The following is a 22,692-nucleotide window of genomic DNA, read 5'->3' as shown; positions in this document are numbered from 1 at the left end:
TTATATCGTTCTAGATAGGTCACCTGGTGGTTCAAATGACCCGTAATTTTTTCTATATGGGCCTGTAGTCTATAATACTTACCATTTACCACCGGAGAGCAGTTTCATAGTTTCATCGTTTCATCGTTCCATAGAGAATTCTTATATAACTTAGTAATTAAACTACAAACGAATATTTATTCTTCAGTAGTATTCTCATTTAATTTCATTTATAATATTGGTAGGTCTGGTAAGATAGGACAGTAGGTTCCCGTGTGAAGGAACAGTGTTTGTAACCCAACTCCCCCGAAAGAGCTACACCGATTTCGACTTGATTTTTGAAATACAACAACATACGGATACACGATGAGTCATAAGTTATATATCGAGATCAACGTAAAAAATGAATGGTGAAGTGTAAATGATATTGTAATGAGCTTTTTCACATTCCACGTTTATGCCTTCCGTGAAGGTTTCAAGGGGATTGGGATTACCTGGGTAGTATCAATATTTATTGGTGTACTTGGCAAGTATACTTGATGAATATGAGAGTATAATAATAGATGGGTTTGATTTTCCTGGTAGGTTATTAAAATAAATACCATTTGCGAGTGTACGTGTATCTTAGTCATTTGTTAGGTATGGAAAGTTTTAAGCGAGTGTTTTATTTTCTTTTCTCTTTTGGTTTGAGAAAGTAGTCTCAAGAAGTCTTATTTTAAAAATAGTTTATTTTAAATAAATTAGTTATATTTTATAAAAAGTTTTATAAATAATTCCTTTAATCATTGATTACTCTTTCACGCGAAAACAGCTTACGGTATCGGTATGAAATTTGATCAGAGATAGATTATAGTCTAGAATCTAAATTTAACACGTAGGCTACTTTCAGCCAGGGACCACGCGAGTGACCTTGTGTTTCCATATATCACGATGATAAAATGAAAGGTATGTATAATTGTCCATCTCGAAGTCTACTATTTACTTGTGATACATTGTTCAACAAGGTCGGCAGGAAAAATCTGCGTCGTTACGCGAATTTCCCATAAATGTGTAGTACGGTAGCGCGATTGGTAATTTATATGCGTGTTGAAACGTCAAGCGTGCTTTAAATTTTATCAACTATTTACATATGGGTATGAAGCGTGAGAAAATTATTGGAGTCTTTTCACCTAGTTCTTGCTTTTGGGAGGTTTGGTCTACATGCACTACAGTAGTAATATATAGTAGGTTTAGTTTTGAAATAAGGTTGGGTGGTTGATTATTGAATTAACATGTGTGAAATAAGTAACGTAGCAATGTATGATGGATAAAATGTTGTCTATTCAGCAATAAATATCAGTTACTATACTCTTCTAGTATTATTAAATAACATACTCACGTATAATAATGACTCAATTATACCATTTTAATTTAATAGATTCTAGATAGATTATTACTTGATTGAGACCATATAATTCACACGTTATAGTTAAACCGCACCCTTTTATAAGCCCCATAAACAGATCCTTTAATAGATTCATCATTTAAGTCAACTTCGTAAAGGCACCAATTTAAAATTAATTTATATCAGCGCGTTAACCACAGGGGGCATTCAGTCTGATATCACTATTATGGATGGGCGATATTTATGAAACGCTAGTGTGCAATTATGTTCGAGCATCATCTGAAACGTATAATATTTGTAATTGAATATTAATGAGACCTGTTTTATATTGAAAATTAGTATGAGTAGCTATAGCTGCTTCGTATTAAGTAATGTTGAAGTGAAAGTTCGTACGACAGATATATCATTTACTGATATTTTACATTAGTTTTTGTACGTTTATATGTAACGATGTAGGTAATCATGCCTTTAAGTAAATTCGATTTATTATTTAAACGTCTTTATCAGTTTTGTCGTTTTATATGTTAATGATAATGATTGTTGGTTCATTTATGGCTGTTGAGAAAGGTAAGGTAGCTTCAGACTTTGTCCTCAGTAAACAAACAGAGTCATAATGTTATTGTAATTAAAATAAATAAGTGGACATCGACTATAGCATTGAACAATAATATTTACTTTACCAATGTTTGCTCACGATTCTTGAGTACAGAATTAAATATATGATTGTATATGTATTATGGATACTACGGTTAATTATATGAAAGAATCTGTGGGTTATTGTTACGTAAATAACTTTTATTCGTTCATGTCTTTTAGACTTCCAGTACATAATTACAAAAAAGGATTCGCGAATTGGTTATAATAATAATAAATAAACAAGTGTCCATATTTGTTTAATTTGTTAATAGATACTTCTTTAACCTGAAATTTGTTAGTAAATGTTCGAAGCCCAATTAAGACCTAGTCGGATAAGTGAAATTATAAAATACTCAAGTGAGCTATCAACAAATCGCAAATCTTTATAAGAAACGCTTGCGGGTCTGAGAAATAGATCAACTGTCGACAGTGAAACTGGGTTATTTAGCCGTTGTTTAGAAAGTGAGTCGATTGCAGGATATAGAATTGCTAATATCCAGCTGGCCTTAGCTATTAATGAAATTGAAATAACCTGCTATTATATGTCTCACGGAGACACGCATTACTTGCTACGATCGTTGACTATGAGAAAGATTTCAATATTCTTGTTAAGAGATTCGCTGAGACAATCGTGTTGCAGGAATTAAAAGGGAATCGTTTTGTCTATGTACAGACTGAAGTAGATTAAATTTATGTCTTATTCGATTCACTTCCATTCTCACCTGTATCATTCTGTCGGAACAAACTAAACAATAGTACTGAGTATAAAAGGAAGCGGCATTAATCTATTCGATTGTAATATTATTTTTATTGTACGTTAACATCTATATTACATTTTTATGAGTATACTAATTATATATAAAATTTAATGAAACGATAGCCATTTGAATAATATCTAATGTAGATTTAGCAATTCTTGTTTAGAGGCATCTAATTGTGTTTATTGTTTATACCTGACTTTTTCAACATCCTTTCCTCTATGTCTTCCTTTAATCTTATTTTATTAGGGTACAATTTAACTCATCATTTCGTCATCGTTCCTACTCATTTCCTTTATCCATTTGTTATGTAAATAACATCAGTGACAATGCTATAATATAATGAGGCTTACGAGATAGTGTTGCCTCGTGTGTTATTTGAAATTTTAAACGGAGTAACATATAGTGGAAGAGACCGTATAGGGTTGAACATCACCCTTCTCATTATACGTTGGTAATATGTATTTGTTGGCTTGCCTACTGATTTATGTGCGTAATTATCTGGCAATCAATATATGCATCAGTACTTATAAAGGTCGGAGTTGATCGGGTCCGATCGGCTACCCTTCAAAGGTGCATTCTCCCTACATTAATAAAACATCTGTTTTACTCTATGGATGGAACAAATGGAAAAATAGGTTTTATCTGGTTATCGGATGGTTTAAGGTTATCCCTATACGGGCTCCGAGACTAATAGCCCTGTCTTTCTGCGAGTGATATATAATTCGTTTTATTTAAATATCCTTCTATATTTTTATTCTTTACTCTTTCTAGTCTATTTTTCGTTAGTCAATTTTCTTCTTCTGAAATTAAACTAGTAAATTTAAACTTACTGAATTTAAACATGATACACGATACCTGCATCAAACACAAACCGTAATTGTATGTTATGAATTGATATCTGTATGGGATTTGTTTAAATTTGCACGTATTCTATTGTTCCGGCTGCGGCTGTGTAATTGACATTTAACTGCAATGATTCAGTGTATTCAGCTATGCTTTTGTGTGGCTTTTGTGCTATTTACCATCGCGATGTTCATTTGTACGACTATTTGTGGGATGCCAATTATTGACGGTGTTTTCAGTTAAATTGAAATTATTCTAGTTCTATTATACTCTTTGTCTCTTTTAGCTTTCCCTATAATTGTATACATGAACTTTGTGAATTTGTAACGTTATAGAGGTTCATCTCTGGTTCTACTGAACCGACTTTAAACAAAATTTTTACCAATGGAAAGTCGTCTGTTGTATCCATAAGCGGCTAGTCGTAAATTGTTCATTTCGGTCAATATAAATGAAATTTATAACTAACGAAACTATCGTACATTAAAATTTAAATAGACGTGATCTCATTATAAATAACAGGGCATAACTGTCGCAAGGTAAGACTAATTGCAGCGGAAGTGTAGTCTGCACAATGTATGGAATATGGATCGGTCACGATCTGCGAGTCAATGTCAACGGAGACGCTCGTTGGTGCTCGTGAGGCATACCACACGGTTGTCAGATGTGTATGCGTATTTCCAGCTGTGCGCTGATTGCCTGGTACTTGGAGAGACGAAATGTTAGAAGTGTGGTAGCTTTTCCTTTATATGATTAGAAACTTTAATTCTGTAATTGTTTTATTACATGCGTAAACGTGGATTTTACTGAGCATTAGTTACTAGTTTGAACAAACGTTGTATGGTTAAAATTCTTTTTTTTTCTCGAAATATGGTCCAAATAAATAATCTCGGAAAATATAAAACCAATGGGTGAATAGTGGATGCGTTTAGAAACTTCTTCTTTCTTATTAAAGCCGAATAGTGTATTGCTCTGAACGATAAACTTTCCTTTTGACCCTCCACTTGGACTTCAATACCACACAGCACATTGTACTGTCAGTCGCGTTAACATTAATCATACGCCACTTGTCAATCTGGACAAGGTCAAAATGAGACCAGCGGTAAGATTCGACAATTATCTCTATTGTTCGAATGATTGTGTATAGATTAATGTGGCCGATTTGATGTTTAATACTAGCTGATCCCCGCGGTTTCACCCGCGTAAGTCCGTATCCCGTAGGAATATCGGAATAAAAAGTTGCTTATATGTTATTCCAGTTGTCCAGCTGTCTACGTACCAAATTTCATTGCAATCGGTTCAGTAGATTTTGCGTGAAAGAGCAACAAACACACACACATCCTTACAAATCACAAATTTGTATAGATTATATAATATCTACATTTCTACACTTTATAATAAACCTGAAGAGTTTGCTTGTTTGAAACGCTAATCTCAGGAACTTCTTGTTCGATTTGGTTGAAAGAATATAAATAGTTAAAAAGGACCGTGACTCATGACTGTCAAGCTTTTTGTTAGACTATGTAGGCAATTAGTGCTACATATATCGAGAAACTCACTTTTGCTCGCGGCTTCCCTCTCATTGTATCCAAAACCAAAAACAGAGACTAAATTTTGTCTAAATTAGTTTAGCCGTTTCATCGGAAATAAAAATCAACCCATAATGCACGTAGTAATAAATGAATTACAAACAAACATATAAACATTTGCTGTGGCGTATTTGGTCTGCTTATATAATTGTATATTTATGTTAATACGTACAGGAGCTTAGGATCAATTAAGTGTGAGCAAAACGACTCATTTAATGATTTAAATGTTTCAGACGAGCAATTGCACACTACGTGATCTCTAACTAGCTAACGCTAATTAAGTCTTGAGCACGTAAAGTATACCTTAATGACATCCTAGTAGGTATTTGAATATAACGATGTTGAGATTCGAGATAAGCGGAGTTAAGGATTTAATATAGACGTAGAACACGTAAATGATACGTACATAATAACATAGTGAACTTTTTTTATATAACGAATGGGAAAAGTTGTAGACCTCAGTAATTTTCCACTATCGTTATTTCTACTGTATCAGTGGACATATAGCTGTCTTGGTTTCCAAAAAGTACCTGGCTATTGGGTATACTGATATTATATTCCTGCTTTCTCAAAGTACATTAAAAGTCTACACATATTTTCCTGTGTGAGATTTTACGCGAGTATTATACATTTAAAAATTAAAGAGACACGGGGAGACTGTCTCCCCGTGACCATGATCGCTGCAATGTGTTCGAAACGTTGGGATAATAATATAATGAATAAATCGCGTTTAAAATCCGTTTAAAAGTCTTTAATTTCTAAAGTCTTCACATGTCTAAAATAACACTGTTAGTAATTTATCTCTCGATGACCATGAAAGGATTTACATCTGCGACTAATAATTCTTTTGTATGGCACGTTTATCAACACGCATTCTAACCGCATCCTTATAGGTTTTTTGCGGCAACAGCTCGGTCGTGTCGAACGTAAGGTACGGGTGAAATAGCTCGAATAATTGGCAAAATGAATCGCGCTACAATCTAGCCCCATTAGGTATTTGAGAGAGCAAGTGCACTATGAAACTGTATCGGAATGGGAGCCGGCTTGCGACATGGGTTGGGCGCTGTCAGGGTTGCCTTTGTTCGGCTGCCATTCGAATTTTTGCTGGCTAATCATATATCGCGCTGACGTCACGTAAGGTCAGCGCGTGCACATGAGTCTCGGTTATTATTTATTGTGACAACGAAGAAAGCAAATAGAACCTATTGGTATTCGCATTGATTTTTGTCTGTTCATTTGCTTAAAGCTTTTAACCACAAAATCGTACGAAAATAACTGATATTATTAATTATAGTTTTTATCGTCCGCTGAATTAGACTACGTAACGTCATACTTGATTGCACAAGGCACCCTGTGGAGATATTTTACACACTATGTGTATGTTTAACTCCCAAAATAAAAATTCTAAAATGAATACCGTCAAAGCAACGTTGAACCAACGCATTGACAGTTGGCACTTCACGGTAAAATGCATTTGTATAAGTAATTTTACTCGAAACAATATTTTTATTGTAACTTTGTCTAGTGAACTAATATGCAGTCTTGTTTATAAATGTTGAGTTTACATTTATATTTTAGCGTTTATATTTTTATAGTTATGTCATATTTATTATTAATAAGCCAGTGACGGTAGTATAAAGTATGTGTGGTTTGCCTTCGCTGTTCCTTTTAAATATAACTTTTGTTTCTATATTCATTTTGCCTTGAGAGCTATAAAAAAATACTAAACCTACTTAACAATGCCATAATATTGCGATGCGAATATTTACCCAGGCTGATATCTACAATATATCTCTGTTAAATTATCTTAACAACTCAATGCGTGGGATGTTTTTTGTATAATAATATACTGTGGTGATATAGTTTTGAATAATTAAATTGATGACCTGCCGACCTGCCGCGCGCACTACGCCGACGCAGGCGCACCACGGCCGTTGTAGGCTAAGATGTGCTTATGTTAATATATCAAGTGATTTTTTTAACTTAATCTAAATGAATAAGTTGTTGCAATATGAAAAAAATTCTTTTGCAGTTACTTACGTGGCGTCCTAAAGTTTTTACCCTATATACATAAATGCTGGTGAAATAAGTTTGAACATTTATTGTTTGTATTTTGTTTTATAATAAGAAATGTTTGTAATTGCTATAGATTTTTTGGGAATTTTCTAAAATACACATATCTACATTAAGAAGATGTTCCCTCACAAATTGTTTGAAACGTAGATGGGTGATTTTGTTTGTTTGTGGGTCGCTCTTAAACTACAATTCCATTTGCGAAAGAGCAGTGAATTAGAGCAGCAATTTGTGTGTGCGACGTGCCCTAGACGGATTCGAGACAATACTCTTACGTAAATAAATGTTCACGTCCGTTTTTGTTCATAAACATTTTGGAGATAAATTCGACACAGAGCCTTCGAATAAATAACTGTATAGCGTTGAAGTGACTGTGTCCTCTGTGTCAACAAACTCTTTAGCTTATATTATTAGTATACTTGGAATATATTGCCTCTTGGCTTATAATAATTTTATCAACAAAGCAAACTGTAAATGACCAGCATAGTAAAAACCTCGGCCTGTAAAGCTAATAAATTTGTAATTTATAAATTAGTTAATAATAAGACATTTCAACATATTTTATTGTCTATTATCATATTTAGTTAATATCCATCAAGTTGTCGAGTGCCAGTATGTGGCTCTTCAAGTTACGCATTTCGCCCACAACACAGCATAACGTAGGCTTCCACTTAACTCACAAGTCAACAAGACATGTTTACTTAATCGCCGTCCATCGACCCGGAATATTATAAAATTATATCTCGGACAATGTGAGTCGTATTAAATGTGGTTTTATTGTAAACTCGAAAAGGGCAAGGCCGTTGAGCGTTGAAATACTCGATAACTCTCGAGATGCGCTCCTTTGTTAAGGAATCGCTTACGCCCTCTCCCATGACAATGTATAAAATTGTTAATTATTGTGACATGGTTTTATGATGGTAAAAAATACTTATCGGAAATTTGTTTTCGATGTTATTCTTTTGAATAAAGCGTAATAATGTATTGCAATCGTTCATAACTTGGAGTCACATAAATTTCCCTCACTGTTCCGTTTTTGACAGTTTTATAATGTTAATAATTATAAAGCATCACGTGGGTGTATTTTTATGAGACAGCTTTACGGACTCATACGAAGCGACAAATAGTTTAAAAATCCCTTCGTTGGGAGACATTTTAAATAACATTTCAAATCCAAGACCATAAATTCTTCATACCATTGATCAGTAATGTCAAGAATCTTAAAGATAGTGTGTGATCTTCACTTTCAACAGCGATCAAACTGTATAAATTTAACTTCATGATAGTGAACCCACTCAGTACAGCTGAAAAGCTTTATTGAGATAAATACATGTGATACGAAGCTTTTCTTACAATACCGTTTACTATGATATGGAGATATTTATGTGTTCCACAGCCACAAAGTTATTACTAAACGACCAGTGGACTTATTACCCGCGTTAATAATAAATCAATCATAGTTATATAACAACATATTGCATCAAATTGTAGCGAAAGGTATTAATTAATTACGATATGAGCGCGTTGTTTCAACGTCCTCAATCTGTCCTCAAAATCGATCGTCTAAGATGCCGGCATGTGTTTTTGGTCGTGTGTGGTCGTCACGATCCCGTCGGCTAGTACCTACCCGAGATAATTGATAATTTCATTTTAAAACATGTTTGTTACGTGTTAGGTGAGCAGAAATACCTACGTTTAATTACCCATTGTAATATTGTGATATCCGATGTTGGCTCTGGAGGTATTTTAAAATTAAATAATGCTAGCTTTTAACATTTGAGTTGGTTGTTGTTGTTTTTTATTCAATAACGATTTATGTGTATTAATCATGGTTAATTATATTTAATATTTTTTAAATATTTTTTATTGTTTGTAACATATGAAATCAACCACCCTGTCGTGAGTCTGTAAGGGTTTTTTTTTAAAGCAGACACAGTAACATAGCTCGATTGGTTTTAACTTTCAGCTATGCGGGGTTTGCCGTTTTGCAACCGGTGTGGTGGTAAATGTTAGTGTTCATACATGAGTAGGTATGGGTCAACTTTTGTACAAATTATTACGTACGAACGTTCAGGTTGGATACGTGTCTTTATTTACGACAACCCCCTAAATTATTAGTTACTGTTTATTTACGTAGCAATTATTAAGTATGCATAATATAACCATGTATGAGGATATTTTATGATGGCCATCTGAGTTGTATATCAAAATGGATAGGTTTAATATTACATAAATAAATTCTTCCATGATTCTTTTACCCATGATGTTAATGAATTTCTTGTAGGCATTTGCTATATTAAAAAAATTTTTGGAATACAGTGAATATTACTATGATTTCAAGTAACTTATCAGGTGGGTGAACTTTGACTCCAATTTTTAGATTTGACCTTTTATTTTATTGCAAAATATAAATTAAATTAATGTCAAAAACGTTGTTGCCGCCATAATATTGCTGAGCGAACTGCGTCGATCGATATTTCCAATGTTTAAAGCAATAATAAACATGACTAAAGCAATTTATCTGGTAGGGCGGTGTACTCAAAGTGGGTGCCCTTAATACTCGGGCACGGGCTTGCGAAACACCTTAACTGGCTTAGTAACAACGATAATGGTCTATGATATGAGAGGCGGGTGACAGAATTCGATTGCGTTTTCTTGGCTTTTGTGCTCGTTTCTTGCGACAGGTCTGTGGAGCTTTTGTATGTAACTGGAGCTTTTCGGCGTTATCGTTTAACGTGTAGGTACCCACGAATTGATATAAGATATATGCAACATGTACAACAAAGACTGGGTTAAACTGTTTATAAGTCGAGAATGCGAGGAAGTGTCCGTCAGCGAAGTTGGTTGCTTCTGATGCTATAAGAGTGTCAGGCATATAGGGAAACAAAATGTATCTAAGAATTTTAAAAAATATTGAAAATTATACGGCATTACTGATTAGGTTTCACTTTTACATAGTGGAGAAATAATTTTCCATTAAGAGTTACTTATATAGTTATGTATAAAGAATCGCGGAGCAACTAAGTTGGGGAGATATAATCTTAACAACTTTATACCAATTAATTCTCGTTAGAATAGAAGTGGTCTGACTACAAACACTAATCTTACTTTTCTATATTTGTAACAAAACATAATTTATCTGTTTATAACATGCTTAAAGGGGGTAACCTTTAAACAAAATATTTCGACAGTATAGTATATTTAATGTGGTTGCGGGTACATAGCAAGTTCATTGCTCACGGTCCAATAATTTTTGAGCGCAGAACAAACAAACACAATACTTTTTTTCATGTTTTATGTTAAGAAAGTGAGCTACAATAAAACTTACCCATTCATAATAAATTTAATTGTTGTTCCATATATATATATTATTGTTATAATTCATATAGAATTATAACGGCAAAATCGCGCACTTGACCTAACGCCCAACTGAATAACGTTAAAAGCAGCACGCTCTAGTTGCATCAGAAACAGCCGAGCGGATGTGACGCCACGCGGTAGTAAAAAGGATGTGTCCCAATTATTGCTTATCGATCGAATCGGTTATGATTGCGATACTAATTGATCTATTGTGTTCGTTTATTCGTTAGTCATCGATAGGACCATTTCCTCTCGATTAATTTCTAACATACTCCGAGCCAAATATAGCTACCTAAATGGAGTAGTCTTGAATTATGGTCATTAGTGCTAGTCCAATTGAATGTATAGGTTTGTCAAACTCGATACTCGTCCCATAATATTGAGCGATGATAGAGGATTGCGTTTCATTTTGTTGTTTTATACGTCCGTTACTTTAGATTCTTCTGAAAATCCTTCTCTAGTTTTTAATTGTGCCTATATTAAACAAATAAAGCAACATGCACGTTATGAGCCAGCCAGTAATTTAGCCAGCTCCCATCGACGGAGATATCGATTAAAAACGTTTTAAAACGAAGTTATCATACAATATTCAAATTATATCCGTCTGAACAGCGAGTATCGCTAACACAATTGGATATCCGCTTAGTATATATGGAAGATAATTGTAATTTTAATTGTTTATTCGCACTCTAATCGATTCTCCTTACTCGTTTATCTTGACGCGGATCTGTTAAGCGTCATTACGGGTAATGGGATTCTGATTATGCACCTCGATGATCTAGAAATAATCCTCGCATTATATACAGATTAAATTGCTAATTCTTTTTTTTTATGAATATTTATAAGTCTATTTAGCCGCGGTTCCGTGAATGTACACAGGATTTGGTAGGAATGTACGTAATGTGATGTGTAGTCTATGTAATGTTGGACTCATTGATTAATTGGTTTTGTCAGAAGTAATTTGTTGCGTTTTTTATATACGGGTTGCCACATATTTGATGAGCATTCTTTGAGTATGGATATACTATGGAATGTCTTATATCTATGTTATTTAATTTTGTCTCTGCAAATTGCAATATGAGAATGTTTTGATATATTCATATGATAAATACTTACTGATTAAGTTCTTAGAAAAACAGACAACAAAATGTATTTGTAAATAAAGGTGATGGTGTAATATTGGTTGAAAAGTAATTTTGCCGGGAAAATAAAATGCTCAAATATGTATTTCCATAGCAAATAAATGACACAGTGTTTGCGTGTATGTTTGGCTAATTTGCTTTGCGAATTTAACCATGCTTTTTGCAAAGTGTTGATATTGGATGCATTTTACCTTTTTATACCAAGCGATGGTAAATAATCTTGCATTATAAACTAACTTTGTAGCGATATAATAAAAGCGAATGGTTCTCTGAACAAAATGACATGCGTATTTTATGTGAAGCATATTTGTAATATTTGTGTGTGTTCTTTCGCAGAGAACTTGGCGCCATCAGAGTTGAAGAAACTGAGAAACAAACAGAGGAAAGCGAAACGTAAAGCCGAGCAGGAAAGCGCGCTGGCCGCGCAAGTGCAAGTGAGTGAGATTGTTTAATAATTCAGCATTAGTAGTATTTATTTATCAGTTCGAAAAAAATTATATTAAAGGCCCGGTTGATACGTGTTTTTTTTTTACTCTGTAATAAAGAGATATACGACTCACGATAGATTACGTCTCACGTAACACCTAACAACCAATACAACACAGATGCACCGATTATGGAAGTGTTATAAGTTTACAGAACTAGAATGTTCTGTAATATTTTTTTTTATTAACAGAAAACACACAGTTCTTATCAGAAACAAATTATTCCTATAAATAATTGCAGGTGAAGAGGGAACAGCATCACAAGGCCCGGCGGGAGCAGGAGCAAGGCGACCCCGAGGCGCCGCAGCTCGATGAGCTCGTGCCAGACAAGCTGGCCAGGGTACGTGGCGTTTTAAACTAGACATAGACATAGCCATAGACAGACAAACAAAAAAAGGGAGATCACTGAACGGAACAAAGAAGGAAATAAGTAAAACATGACCACAGACACGACAATTTAAGGAGAGAAGAAAAGAAAAAAAAAAGTTAATGAATTAGCTTTTCCGATGCTATATATATAGGAAATGCTCCAAATGGCTATATCCAATGTTTACAATGTGCTCCATTGCTGTGCACCGTTTAGTTTCGTCGTAGTTATAATGTTTAATTGCCAGCCTTCCCCGGTAAATCTCACTAATACAATATACTCTCCTTGTAAGAGATCATTGGGAAGTGTGAATGTTTTTTTTTTATACTTTTAAACGCAGAAAAAAAAATTATCGGCTTAGAATGAATTTGACTTTGACAAAAATAATTTCTCAATTCGAACATCTATAGCTTATATAATATTCGTATGTAGATTTCTTACGTGCGAGTAACGTAAGGTTTGAATCCAAGACGGCTGGATCGATTTTAATGAAATTTTTATGTCTCCAGCTGAATTCAAAAATGGCGAAAATACTGTGGGCAGACTAAAATATTAGTATATATAATACATTAATATATGATTTGTTAATTATACTTTTTGGAACAACTATGTATTACATTTGCTAAATATTAACATTGTACTTAAATCTATGTTAGTAAATTGCATAAAAAATTAAAATTTACAGCAACATATAAATTTTTCTATCCTATAATATCGATGCAAATAGCTTATAGCAATGGCTAACACATTGGCAATCTAAATTTAGTATTGCATTGGGACTGACTCGTACACTTACTGCTTTGAGCCTACTAGCGCCATCTATGAATTATATATTAATAATTTGTTACAGCAAACAAATATATATAGTAGTAGCTTTGTGGGTGTTACATTTTACTATTGTACTTTAAGTTATGATGGTATTTAATGTTTAGTTTTATAGCATGTGGTTTTAAATTTAACGAAGTCCGCATTCACAATTATTCTGAGAAGGGATTTTTTAAAGTAATGAAATGTTGTTAATTTAAGTTCATTTATATTTTCCAGGCAGAAGATCCATTAGAGCAAGCTATAAAGTTTTTGTTGCCGCTGAGGCTGCTCGCGTCAGATAGAATAGATACACATTTAATGGCCTTCGAAATTTATTATAGGAAAGGTACGTATCTAGGCTTTAACTTCAGTAGGGACTCAGTTTGTTTGCGTGTACAAGGATATATTATTATGTAAATATATAAGTGAAATTGATGTGATATCATTCATAGGGGTAAAAAATATAATAGTTTAAAAAAACTAAAAAACACGCTTTAACAAAAATCATATTTTGCAAATTGAAAAATGGAATAATTTTATCAAATTAGTGTATTGTCATCGGTCCTCAATAAATCTACAAAGTTTGAACGAAATCTGGACGTTTAAAGTGGGTCAAAATCGCGCCCAAAGAAGTCGGTTACAAACAAACATACAAACAAACATACAAACAAACATATATACAAACATACAGGTGAAGCTAATAAAAAGCGTGTAAAAAGGAACGAACCGAACTGTATTCGAATTTGTAATTAAAGTAATAATTCTTAAATTTAAATACTTTGAGTATTGAAAAAAAAAAAAATATAGTGGAATGTTCGTTTCTTCAACATAACAATATAGTTTTACGAAAAAGTTACTACTATAATACTAATACAACTAAATCTACTTTTCATTTTTGCTCATACTTTTTAGTAATATAATTTTTTTTTTTCACTATAAATGGACAGAAAATGATACACATATTTCTAAAAAAAAAATCGGCCCGCAATTCGCAGAGAAACCTCTGCTAATGCTGCAGAGCATAAAGCGCGCGTGGCAGGTGGACGGCGCGCACGAGCACCTGCACGACTGCCTCGTGCGCTTCAAGTGCTGGCTGGACCGGCACGCCGCCGCGCTGCACGCGCACGTGGCCGCCGTCGTCGCCGCCGAGACGCGCCCGGTGCGTGCTCTTCACTTCTTCTTTTGTTTTTAAGTTCCAAAAATCATTGGAGGCCTGTGTCTCAGCTGTGGGAACATATATAGGCTGATGATGATTGCTATGATTATGTGTGTTACACACATATACACAGGGGTGGCTAATGGTGAGGACCTCGTAAAGTTTATAAATCGGGGGTTCGAGATCGAATTTGCGTGCAGGTAAAAAAAAATGGTTTTTCAATTTATCCACGCACATGGATATCGTCGCCAACGCTTAAAACGGTGGAGGAGAACATCGTGACGAATACGAACGTTCAACGATTTGAAGTTCGATGACGTGTGACATGTGTCAACCAGCGTGTGGCCGCAGCGGTGGGTTATGGTCTGAACCCTCATAGATGATGATTGTGAGATGGATGTAAGGTGGACGGTATGAGTAGTGATGTATTGTTCAATATATTGGAAATGAAACAGCGTGCAAGTATATAGTACTCAACAACTACAACAAATAATCATTTTAATTGATTATAAAATATCAATTCTATTATCTAATGATGTGATAACATGATCGATATTATTAGGAATGTATGTCTCTTTGTGAAATATGCTTTAGAAGTTTTAAGCTTAAATTCCTATATCTCTTTAATAGCATATTCGCATTTGTTTCCTTACTTCACGCAACGAAAAATCGTTTGTGAATAGAAAGATCTTAAATAACTGAAAACTACCCGCACGCAAACTGAACGCCCTAATGTGGTCCGCGTCGCAGATGTTCCGCGGGCGCAGCGCGCTGGCGATGGCGGAGGAGTACATGGCGGGCGAGGGCGCGCGCTCGCAGAGCGGCGCGCTGTGGGCCGCGCGCGCGCTCACCCGCCTCGTGCCCGAGCGCGCCGCCGCCGCGCGCCGCGCCGCCACCGACCTCGCCTCGCCCACCTGCACCATACAGGTACACACGCGCACGTCTACACACGCGCACGTGTACACACGCACACGTGTACACACACACGCACGTACGCACGCTCGCACGCACGCACATGCACACGCACTCGCACACGCATTCGATAAACTTGATTATACAATTCACATTAAAAACACGAACGTTTTTACCTCGTGTATAATGTATAAATTAAAACAATTAGAGGACTGCACCTTATAGATGTAATCCTGTATATATTTATTCCACTCACACTATTGCACTTCAAGATTTTGATGATTAACTGTTCATAATAAAACAAAAACCTTTTCTTTTTATATTTCGGGATTTCTCTATAAATATATATTCAATTAATTCAACGTCTTCTCCTTTAGCAATGCAACAACAATAAATTAACATGTCTTATATTTCATAGTGAAATGCAATAATAATTTTAAATCTATTTTATTAAAAATCGAAACGCTAAATTTCCAGGGCTGCGTGGAAGTATTAGAGAGCTTAAGAAACGGCGACTTCGGACCCTGCGATAAGGAAATAGAGGAGTACATAGAGGCGTGCCGGGCGAAGTTCCCGTACGCGATCGCGTTCAAACCCCCCTCCCCCCAGGAGCCGGACAACCACGTGGAGGAGACCCCCCTACAGCCCAAGGAAATTAACATCAACAACTGAGGACTATGAGATACATCTACAGTAATTTTATTCTAAACAACGTTAACATTCGAGGTGACAACCCTGGTAAACTGCCTTGCCATAAATTTTGAAAAATGGTAACATTATGTTGTGATGGTGTTTGCGTCTGTTTGCTTTGTCATTATGTGTAACATAGTACAGCCTTTAGTGGTTGGCAGATCGAATGTATTTTTAAATTTATTTAATTAATGAAAAAAACTGTGTTAATACCTTTGCTATTTGATTTTGTATGTAAGGTTACTGTGTCGTAATTTTGTGATTTGAATTGTATAAATTGTTACTTATTATATAATAAAATTCTCAAGAAATGGAGGATTATGGCAAGGCCTATATATAATATACATTTTTGTATTATGAAAACATTAAGCGTTGATAAATAGAATAAAATTATTGAAGGTGGTATCTCTGTTCGAATAACGAACAAGCTGAATAAATTTCTCAAAACACCAAAAATTTTTTAATGAATTTTCTCTTAATCCCAGATAAAGTAAATTAATAGCAAATATTATTGTAAGACACGATCAAACATTGGTTTTGGGGTGTGGAGTGTCACAAAGGATAAATGAAAGATGTGTGTTTAGTTTTCAGCGATAGAGGGCGTTTTTAATCTGCGGCTTATTATGCAATGGGGACTACTGATCGGCTGCGGGTAGGTGATCTATTACAAGCAATTTTCGACGTTTCTCATTTCATCATTAGAATTTACAATATGTTGCAATTGAAATGTTCCTTGTATTTAGTTTATAAGATTTTCGCTTCCTGCCCTTCTTCCTGATAGACAATCTGTGGGTGTTATATCGCCTCATTAGTGGCTTTCACGTAACTTTGCAGTTGTTTTTAACCGACGTTTCCAAAACAGGATATTCTCAATTTGACTGTTTTTTATTTGGTTTAGTTATTAATAAACATTCGTTGACGTTTCTTCAAATTTGTTTCTTCAAGCTGTGTGGCCTCAAGTGTTCAATAATATTCAACTTATAAATAAGATAATTGTATTTAAATCGCTGAGTTTTAATGTATAAATATAATGTGTGGAAAGTAAGTTTTTAAACCTCACGCAATAATTATAACTGAATCGAGGTTCGCTTTGTAAATAAATGATTACTTTTAAGTTTTTACTGTAATATACAGTTAGCTCTATACATTTGTCGACTCGTTTATTGACTGCTGTAAGGACATAATATTATGGAAATTGGACGGACTCAATTTAACACTTTTATAATCATGAAAAATGGAAGACATGTCTTTTGTCAGTATTTTTCTTTTAAATTCCAATTTTATTTACATACTAATTCTGTGATTGGAGGTCAATGAGAACAAAAATATTTGTACAATAAATATCTCTTCTTTAATAGCTTTCATAGAAAGATTAAGATAAGTGAAATGTCATTACATAACTCTTATGAAATTCGGATAACAAATTTTTACATGACAATACCTCTAATCACAAAAAAAATTGTTGATTGCAACATTATATCGAAGCTCGTATAATATTTGGACAATAAACTTTGATATAATAATACAATGTCATCAAAATTGTTAACACAAACTTTAAAGAAATTAAGTGGTTTTTTTTTTAAACAATTTATACAAAAGTACACATAGTCAGTCAATATGGGTGACAACTTGGTGTCTAATACACGATTATCAATGTCAAAGATTACAACAAATAAACTTAACGCAATCATTTGTTATAAGGGTGCCTATTCAAAATATTTATATGCAAATAAATAAATTACATAGCTCTGAGCTATTTTTTGTTGTTGTTGTGGAAATTTAATCCGTGGAAAGGTACTCCTACTCAAAAATTTCTTAAGTTATGACAAAGCTTTTCGTGTTTTAGACTGAACATTTGTCTTCCTGGCGTCAGAACGGCGACGTAAATAACTCGGTATGCATTGTATCCTAATTTAATTTTCCTTTTTTTATTCTTTATTCTTAAACACCGTCCTGTTCTGCTCAGGGACTTTATTTCGCGTAAAATATTGTGTTACGGTCTTGTTGTTTTCCAATTATTGGAGTATTTTGTACCCCGTCGTCTTGTACATAAAGTAATAAAATTTTATTTTACAAAATTATTTGTTTTATTTCTCATTTTTAATAAAAGAAATGTCAAATCTATTATATTAAATTATGATATTTCATAATTATTAAGTTGTTGAATATTGATTGTAAATTTTTTATACTAATTGTATAATTATACTACTCTTATTTAGTTTGTTATGATGGCCCATCATTGCTGATGGTAAACCTGATTTCTATTTTATCATTTTTCGGTTTGTATTGCCTGTAACATAAAAGAAAAATTATAAACTGTATCTTCTTGTGCAAATATGTAAATATTTTGAAGCAAATCTTGTTTTTTAAATGACTTTTTGACACAAAGGTATCAACATCCATAACCAAGGCTAGATCGTTCGAAAGTTGGGCTAGATTACATAGTAAAAAAAATGTTGACCAAATTAATATTCAATAAATTGAATGATTTACTTTAATTACATTTATTCATAACAAAGATAAGCAAAGGTCAATGTGTGGATAACTAAAGTTCATTTATACATAATTAATTATTTTTAGAATGTAAAACTGATGTTCTTATTCATGATTTTTCATATATTAGATGACACAAGTTCAAGAACCAAACATTGATATTGAATTGTTTTTTACATTCCCAATTCCCATGGATATTTTTATTGGTAAATAAATAAATATCTTTTCTTAAAGTTACATTTCATAAGGACCAACACCAACATGAATCCATAAGTGATAATTTTCATGATGCTACAAAGTTTAACTCTTCCATTTACTTATAGAACTAATTATTGAAGGATAGTTAAGTAATACAGCTAATATCCACACCTTATAAAAAGTTTACCAACCAATATTTAACTCCGACAGCATCAAACATAATCTTGGATGCAGCATACTTAGGTTTGTCCCAGCTTTTATGTGCCAGATACACAACCTCAGTGATCCCGGACTGTATGATTATTTTAGCACACTCATTGCAAGGGAAGAGGCCTACATATATGGTACAGTCCTTGACATCAGCTGAATTTTTGTTGAGTATAGCATTCATTTCTGCATGGCATACTGAAATCAAAATATTTGTTAGAAATTTTACTATTCATTGAAACACTTAGATCAAAGTTATTAAGGAGCACTTTAAATTAATACTAATAAGCATTTCATTGAAATTCTGGAGCCAAGTGTTTAGAATTTTTGAAAAACAATCTATTGTTATATGCCATATATATTATGTTATTTATTTTACAAGTACACTTACCATAAAGTGATTTACTGTCTAAAGGTGATGGGGTGTTCTTTCCCCAAGGAAATTTGTCATCACTACAGCCAATAGGCATTCCATTGTATCTAAACACAACATAATTAATAAATTTGGATATCATTGAAGATTGGTTATTTCTTTTTACGAGGTTTTCTATTTCATTGAGATTAAGTTTATTCATCAAACTCTCAAACATATTTAATCTTAAACGAATGACAATAGTATTTTAAATGAAAAGATTGATAATAAAATCTGCATACAAATGTGCATTATTTATATTTTTTATGCAAATGATTATTATTATTTTGCATTACATATATTTAAAGAAAAAACTTAGAAAAACGGACACACACCCAATTCCGACAATTTTATTTTCTTTATTCACTACACACGCGCCGACTTGGAAATGTGGATCCTTGCTACGCTTTGCCGCCAAAAATGCCATGGCCATAAAATATTCTGTCCAGTCAATATAATCTTCACGTTTCTGCTGCATTTTACTTTCACCGTTACTAAATTGTAAAAGTGCCGGCGAATTACTTACTTAATATATTATTAGTTATATGGTGCAAATAGATAAATTACAGTTTTAATATAAATAATGTTATATACCTTTTTAAGGACATTTCTGATGTTTTTTTGACAAGATCCATGGTTATGTTGCAATATTCTTTTGTAATTTAAGTATTAAGCATTTCATTTATAAATTTTATAATTTATAACACGTGTTAAAATTATTTCGCGGTTTATTTACTGAACCTTCACATTTAGTAGGTATGTATTTACGTTGTCGTTATATCATCTTTGGTTACAGACTACAGCTGACTTTGACAGCAAATTATGACATTTAAATGGCTTCGTTCGTAAATTTGTTTTCAGCATGGTTTTTAAAATGTATTTGACGTTTCCGATCGTAATTAGTAATAAGCTGACGCTGAATTTTGAGTAGCGAAAAATTTGAACCGAACCTAGCAGACAGAACGAATGAAAAAATCATTAATATATGTTGTTATTCATTTGCTTATCTAGAACGCGTGGTTTTCTCGTGGTTAATGTGATAAATGTAAAATTTATAAATAAAACCAAACCGCAACTTGAATTTTGTATATTCCCTTTAATCTCGACATAAATTCCCCTGATGCAAGTCGTTTATCTGCCGGAATAATTCAATTGACTTCTTTCTGTTGTCTATGAACAGGACTTTATGTTGCATTAATTAAAAATAAGCTGTTCGTAATTGTATACTATTTAAATAAAATCAGACGAAATCAATTTAACTGCGGTGTAATTTCTAGTAATCATCATCAACCAATATAATTTATTCCCATTGCTGGTATACGGGCTTCCTATGAGGGTTCAGGCCATAATAAACGCTGGCCAAGTGCGGGTTGGTAGATATCAAATGTCGTCGTACTATTTATTCTCAGACATGCCAGTTTTCTCACGATGTTTAAGTTTTCCTTCACCGTTTCCAGCAGTGAGCGAGCGATGTTATCCAGATGCGCAGATAAATTGAAATATCTATTTATTTCCTCTACGCTCGCCTGTTCTCGAACCCCCGACTTATCGATTTTGTGTCCTAGGTCCTGACCACTGAGCCACCATTGCTTTCAATTGTAATAATAAACAAAACACTGGATTTTCGTCTCCTTGAATATTATAAACATTTTTATATATTATTACATAAGTATTACAAGAACACGAAAACCCATAAAACCCTTAAAAGTCGCCGGGACGTTAGCCAGTTATTTATATACATACAGTTATTATATACAGTTAAATAAATGGGAAACTATGTTATAGTTTAAAACAAGTATCTCAAATAAATCATAATTATGTATAGATTCATACAGGTTTTTTTTTGCCTTCTAATGCTTTTTGGGTGAAATCGTTAATCTATGATAATATCGATCTATTATGGAGTGTTTTTTCTAAGCACAAGTAGATGTTCTGAAGAACAAATGAAAGTAAAATTGGTCACCCATTATATTTAAGACCGCGCCAATCTTTGCGTTACCTCAATTTTTATTATTTGGTATTATAGCGGCAAGAGAAATAATAATAAAAAAAAAGTCTGAAAATTTAAATTGTTTAATTATCATGGTTGATGAGATACAGCCTGATGAAAAACGGAAGGACAGACGTACAGATTGGCGGCAAAGTCCCGTTTTGCACCAATGCACCAAAGAAAAATCTATAAAAAAAGTGCGTGTCTGTCTGTGGCATGATAGGTCTCGAACGGATAAAGCGACTTCAATTTAGTTTTTTTTGTATCGAAGAAGAATTATGTGCGAGTTCTCTTAGACATGTTTGATGAAAATCAGCTGTACATCATCAGCTGTTTTCTACTTGATGAGACGATCGGACTTAAAATTTTTTTCAATATGGATGAAATGTTTTGTGATGACACTTTGTTAAATTTAAAATTCAAGATGGCCGACAATACGAAACGGTGTTTTTTTATAATTGAAACTTAATGTTATGTATTTTTATTTCAAAATTGGACCAGTTGTTTCAGAAAAGGTGGCTTTTGTTGTTTAACAACAGACTTTCAACAATAGGCAATATACCACAGTATTAAATGCATCTATATACTTATGTTTCGCAAGTAACTAATGCAAGGTTTCTAAACTTGATTTATACATGCATAATTGCAGAACTGGTTATAAATGTGTATAAAATATGTTAACATTGACAAATCCTTGAATACTGTTTTTGCTTACTCGAGTTAACTCTATTCAGAGGAATATTTTTTTGATTCACTTTTTTTCTGAGTCTTCCATTAAGATTTTATTTTTACTATTGTAAAGATCTATTTATATGGGATATTCAAATTACATAGAGCATTTTATTAGGAATTTAATTGAAGAAAAAAGTAAAACTTTCATAATTATATTCTCATACAGACTTAGCTTAAGGGAAGGTACTAGTGGAATGCATCTAGTTACATCCTTCCCATTACGTTCCCTTATTCCTGTAGTCAACCCTTTCCTTAGCGGGCAACGCAATTGCAGAGGCCCTCTATCTAAGAATGCTCAGTTTTACAGTGGCTGTGATGATCGCTTACCATGAGGCGAACCACCATCCGGCATGATGATTTAAATAAAATACCTATTATCCAGATGATTTAAATTAAATACCTATTTTTTTTAACACGCTTTTATATTAGCTTCACTTGTATGTTTGTATGTATGTAACTCACACCCGTTTTTCTCCCAC

The 22,692-nt window shown here is 33.5% G+C and overlaps 2 protein-coding genes across 3 annotated transcripts in view; one reads left to right on the top strand and one right to left on the bottom strand.

Annotated features, from left to right (window-relative positions):
- Positions 1-17,979, top strand: part of LOC119837349 (N-alpha-acetyltransferase 15, NatA auxiliary subunit) — a 76,289-nt gene extending 58,310 nt beyond the window's left edge. Inside the window, exons 11-16 of the mRNA XM_038362904.1 lie at positions 12,101-12,198; positions 12,491-12,589; positions 13,661-13,769; positions 14,419-14,582; positions 15,330-15,506; positions 15,969-17,979. Of these exons, the coding sequence (XP_038218832.1) occupies positions 12,101-12,198; positions 12,491-12,589; positions 13,661-13,769; positions 14,419-14,582; positions 15,330-15,506; positions 15,969-16,163 (842 nt within the window). The 3' untranslated portion in view covers positions 16,164-17,979. The remainder of the gene's footprint in view (positions 1-12,100; positions 12,199-12,490; positions 12,590-13,660; positions 13,770-14,418; positions 14,583-15,329; positions 15,507-15,968) is intronic.
- Positions 16,762-22,692, bottom strand: part of LOC119837351 (deoxycytidylate deaminase) — an 18,515-nt gene continuing 12,584 nt past the window's right edge. The window contains exons 1-5 of one of the 2 annotated variants that reach the window (XM_038362906.1): positions 20,086-20,274; positions 19,827-19,985; positions 19,471-19,559; positions 19,064-19,277; positions 16,762-18,471 (exon numbers count right to left, since the gene is read on the bottom strand). In XM_038362906.1, coding sequence (XP_038218834.1) covers positions 18,405-18,471; positions 19,064-19,277; positions 19,471-19,559; positions 19,827-19,985; positions 20,086-20,126 — 570 coding nt within the window. In that variant the 5' untranslated portion in view covers positions 20,127-20,274 and the 3' untranslated portion in view covers positions 16,762-18,404. Of the gene's footprint in view, positions 18,472-19,063; positions 19,278-19,470; positions 19,560-19,826; positions 19,986-20,085; positions 20,275-22,692 lie in introns of those variants that run through there. The other variant, XM_038362908.1, reaches the window with a different exon arrangement.

This window comes from Zerene cesonia, chromosome 27 (assembly GCF_012273895.1).
Source record: "Zerene cesonia ecotype Mississippi chromosome 27, Zerene_cesonia_1.1, whole genome shotgun sequence".
Lineage (NCBI taxonomy): Eukaryota > Metazoa > Arthropoda > Insecta > Lepidoptera > Pieridae > Zerene > Zerene cesonia.
This window is presented reverse-complemented; position numbering and strand designations above follow the sequence as displayed.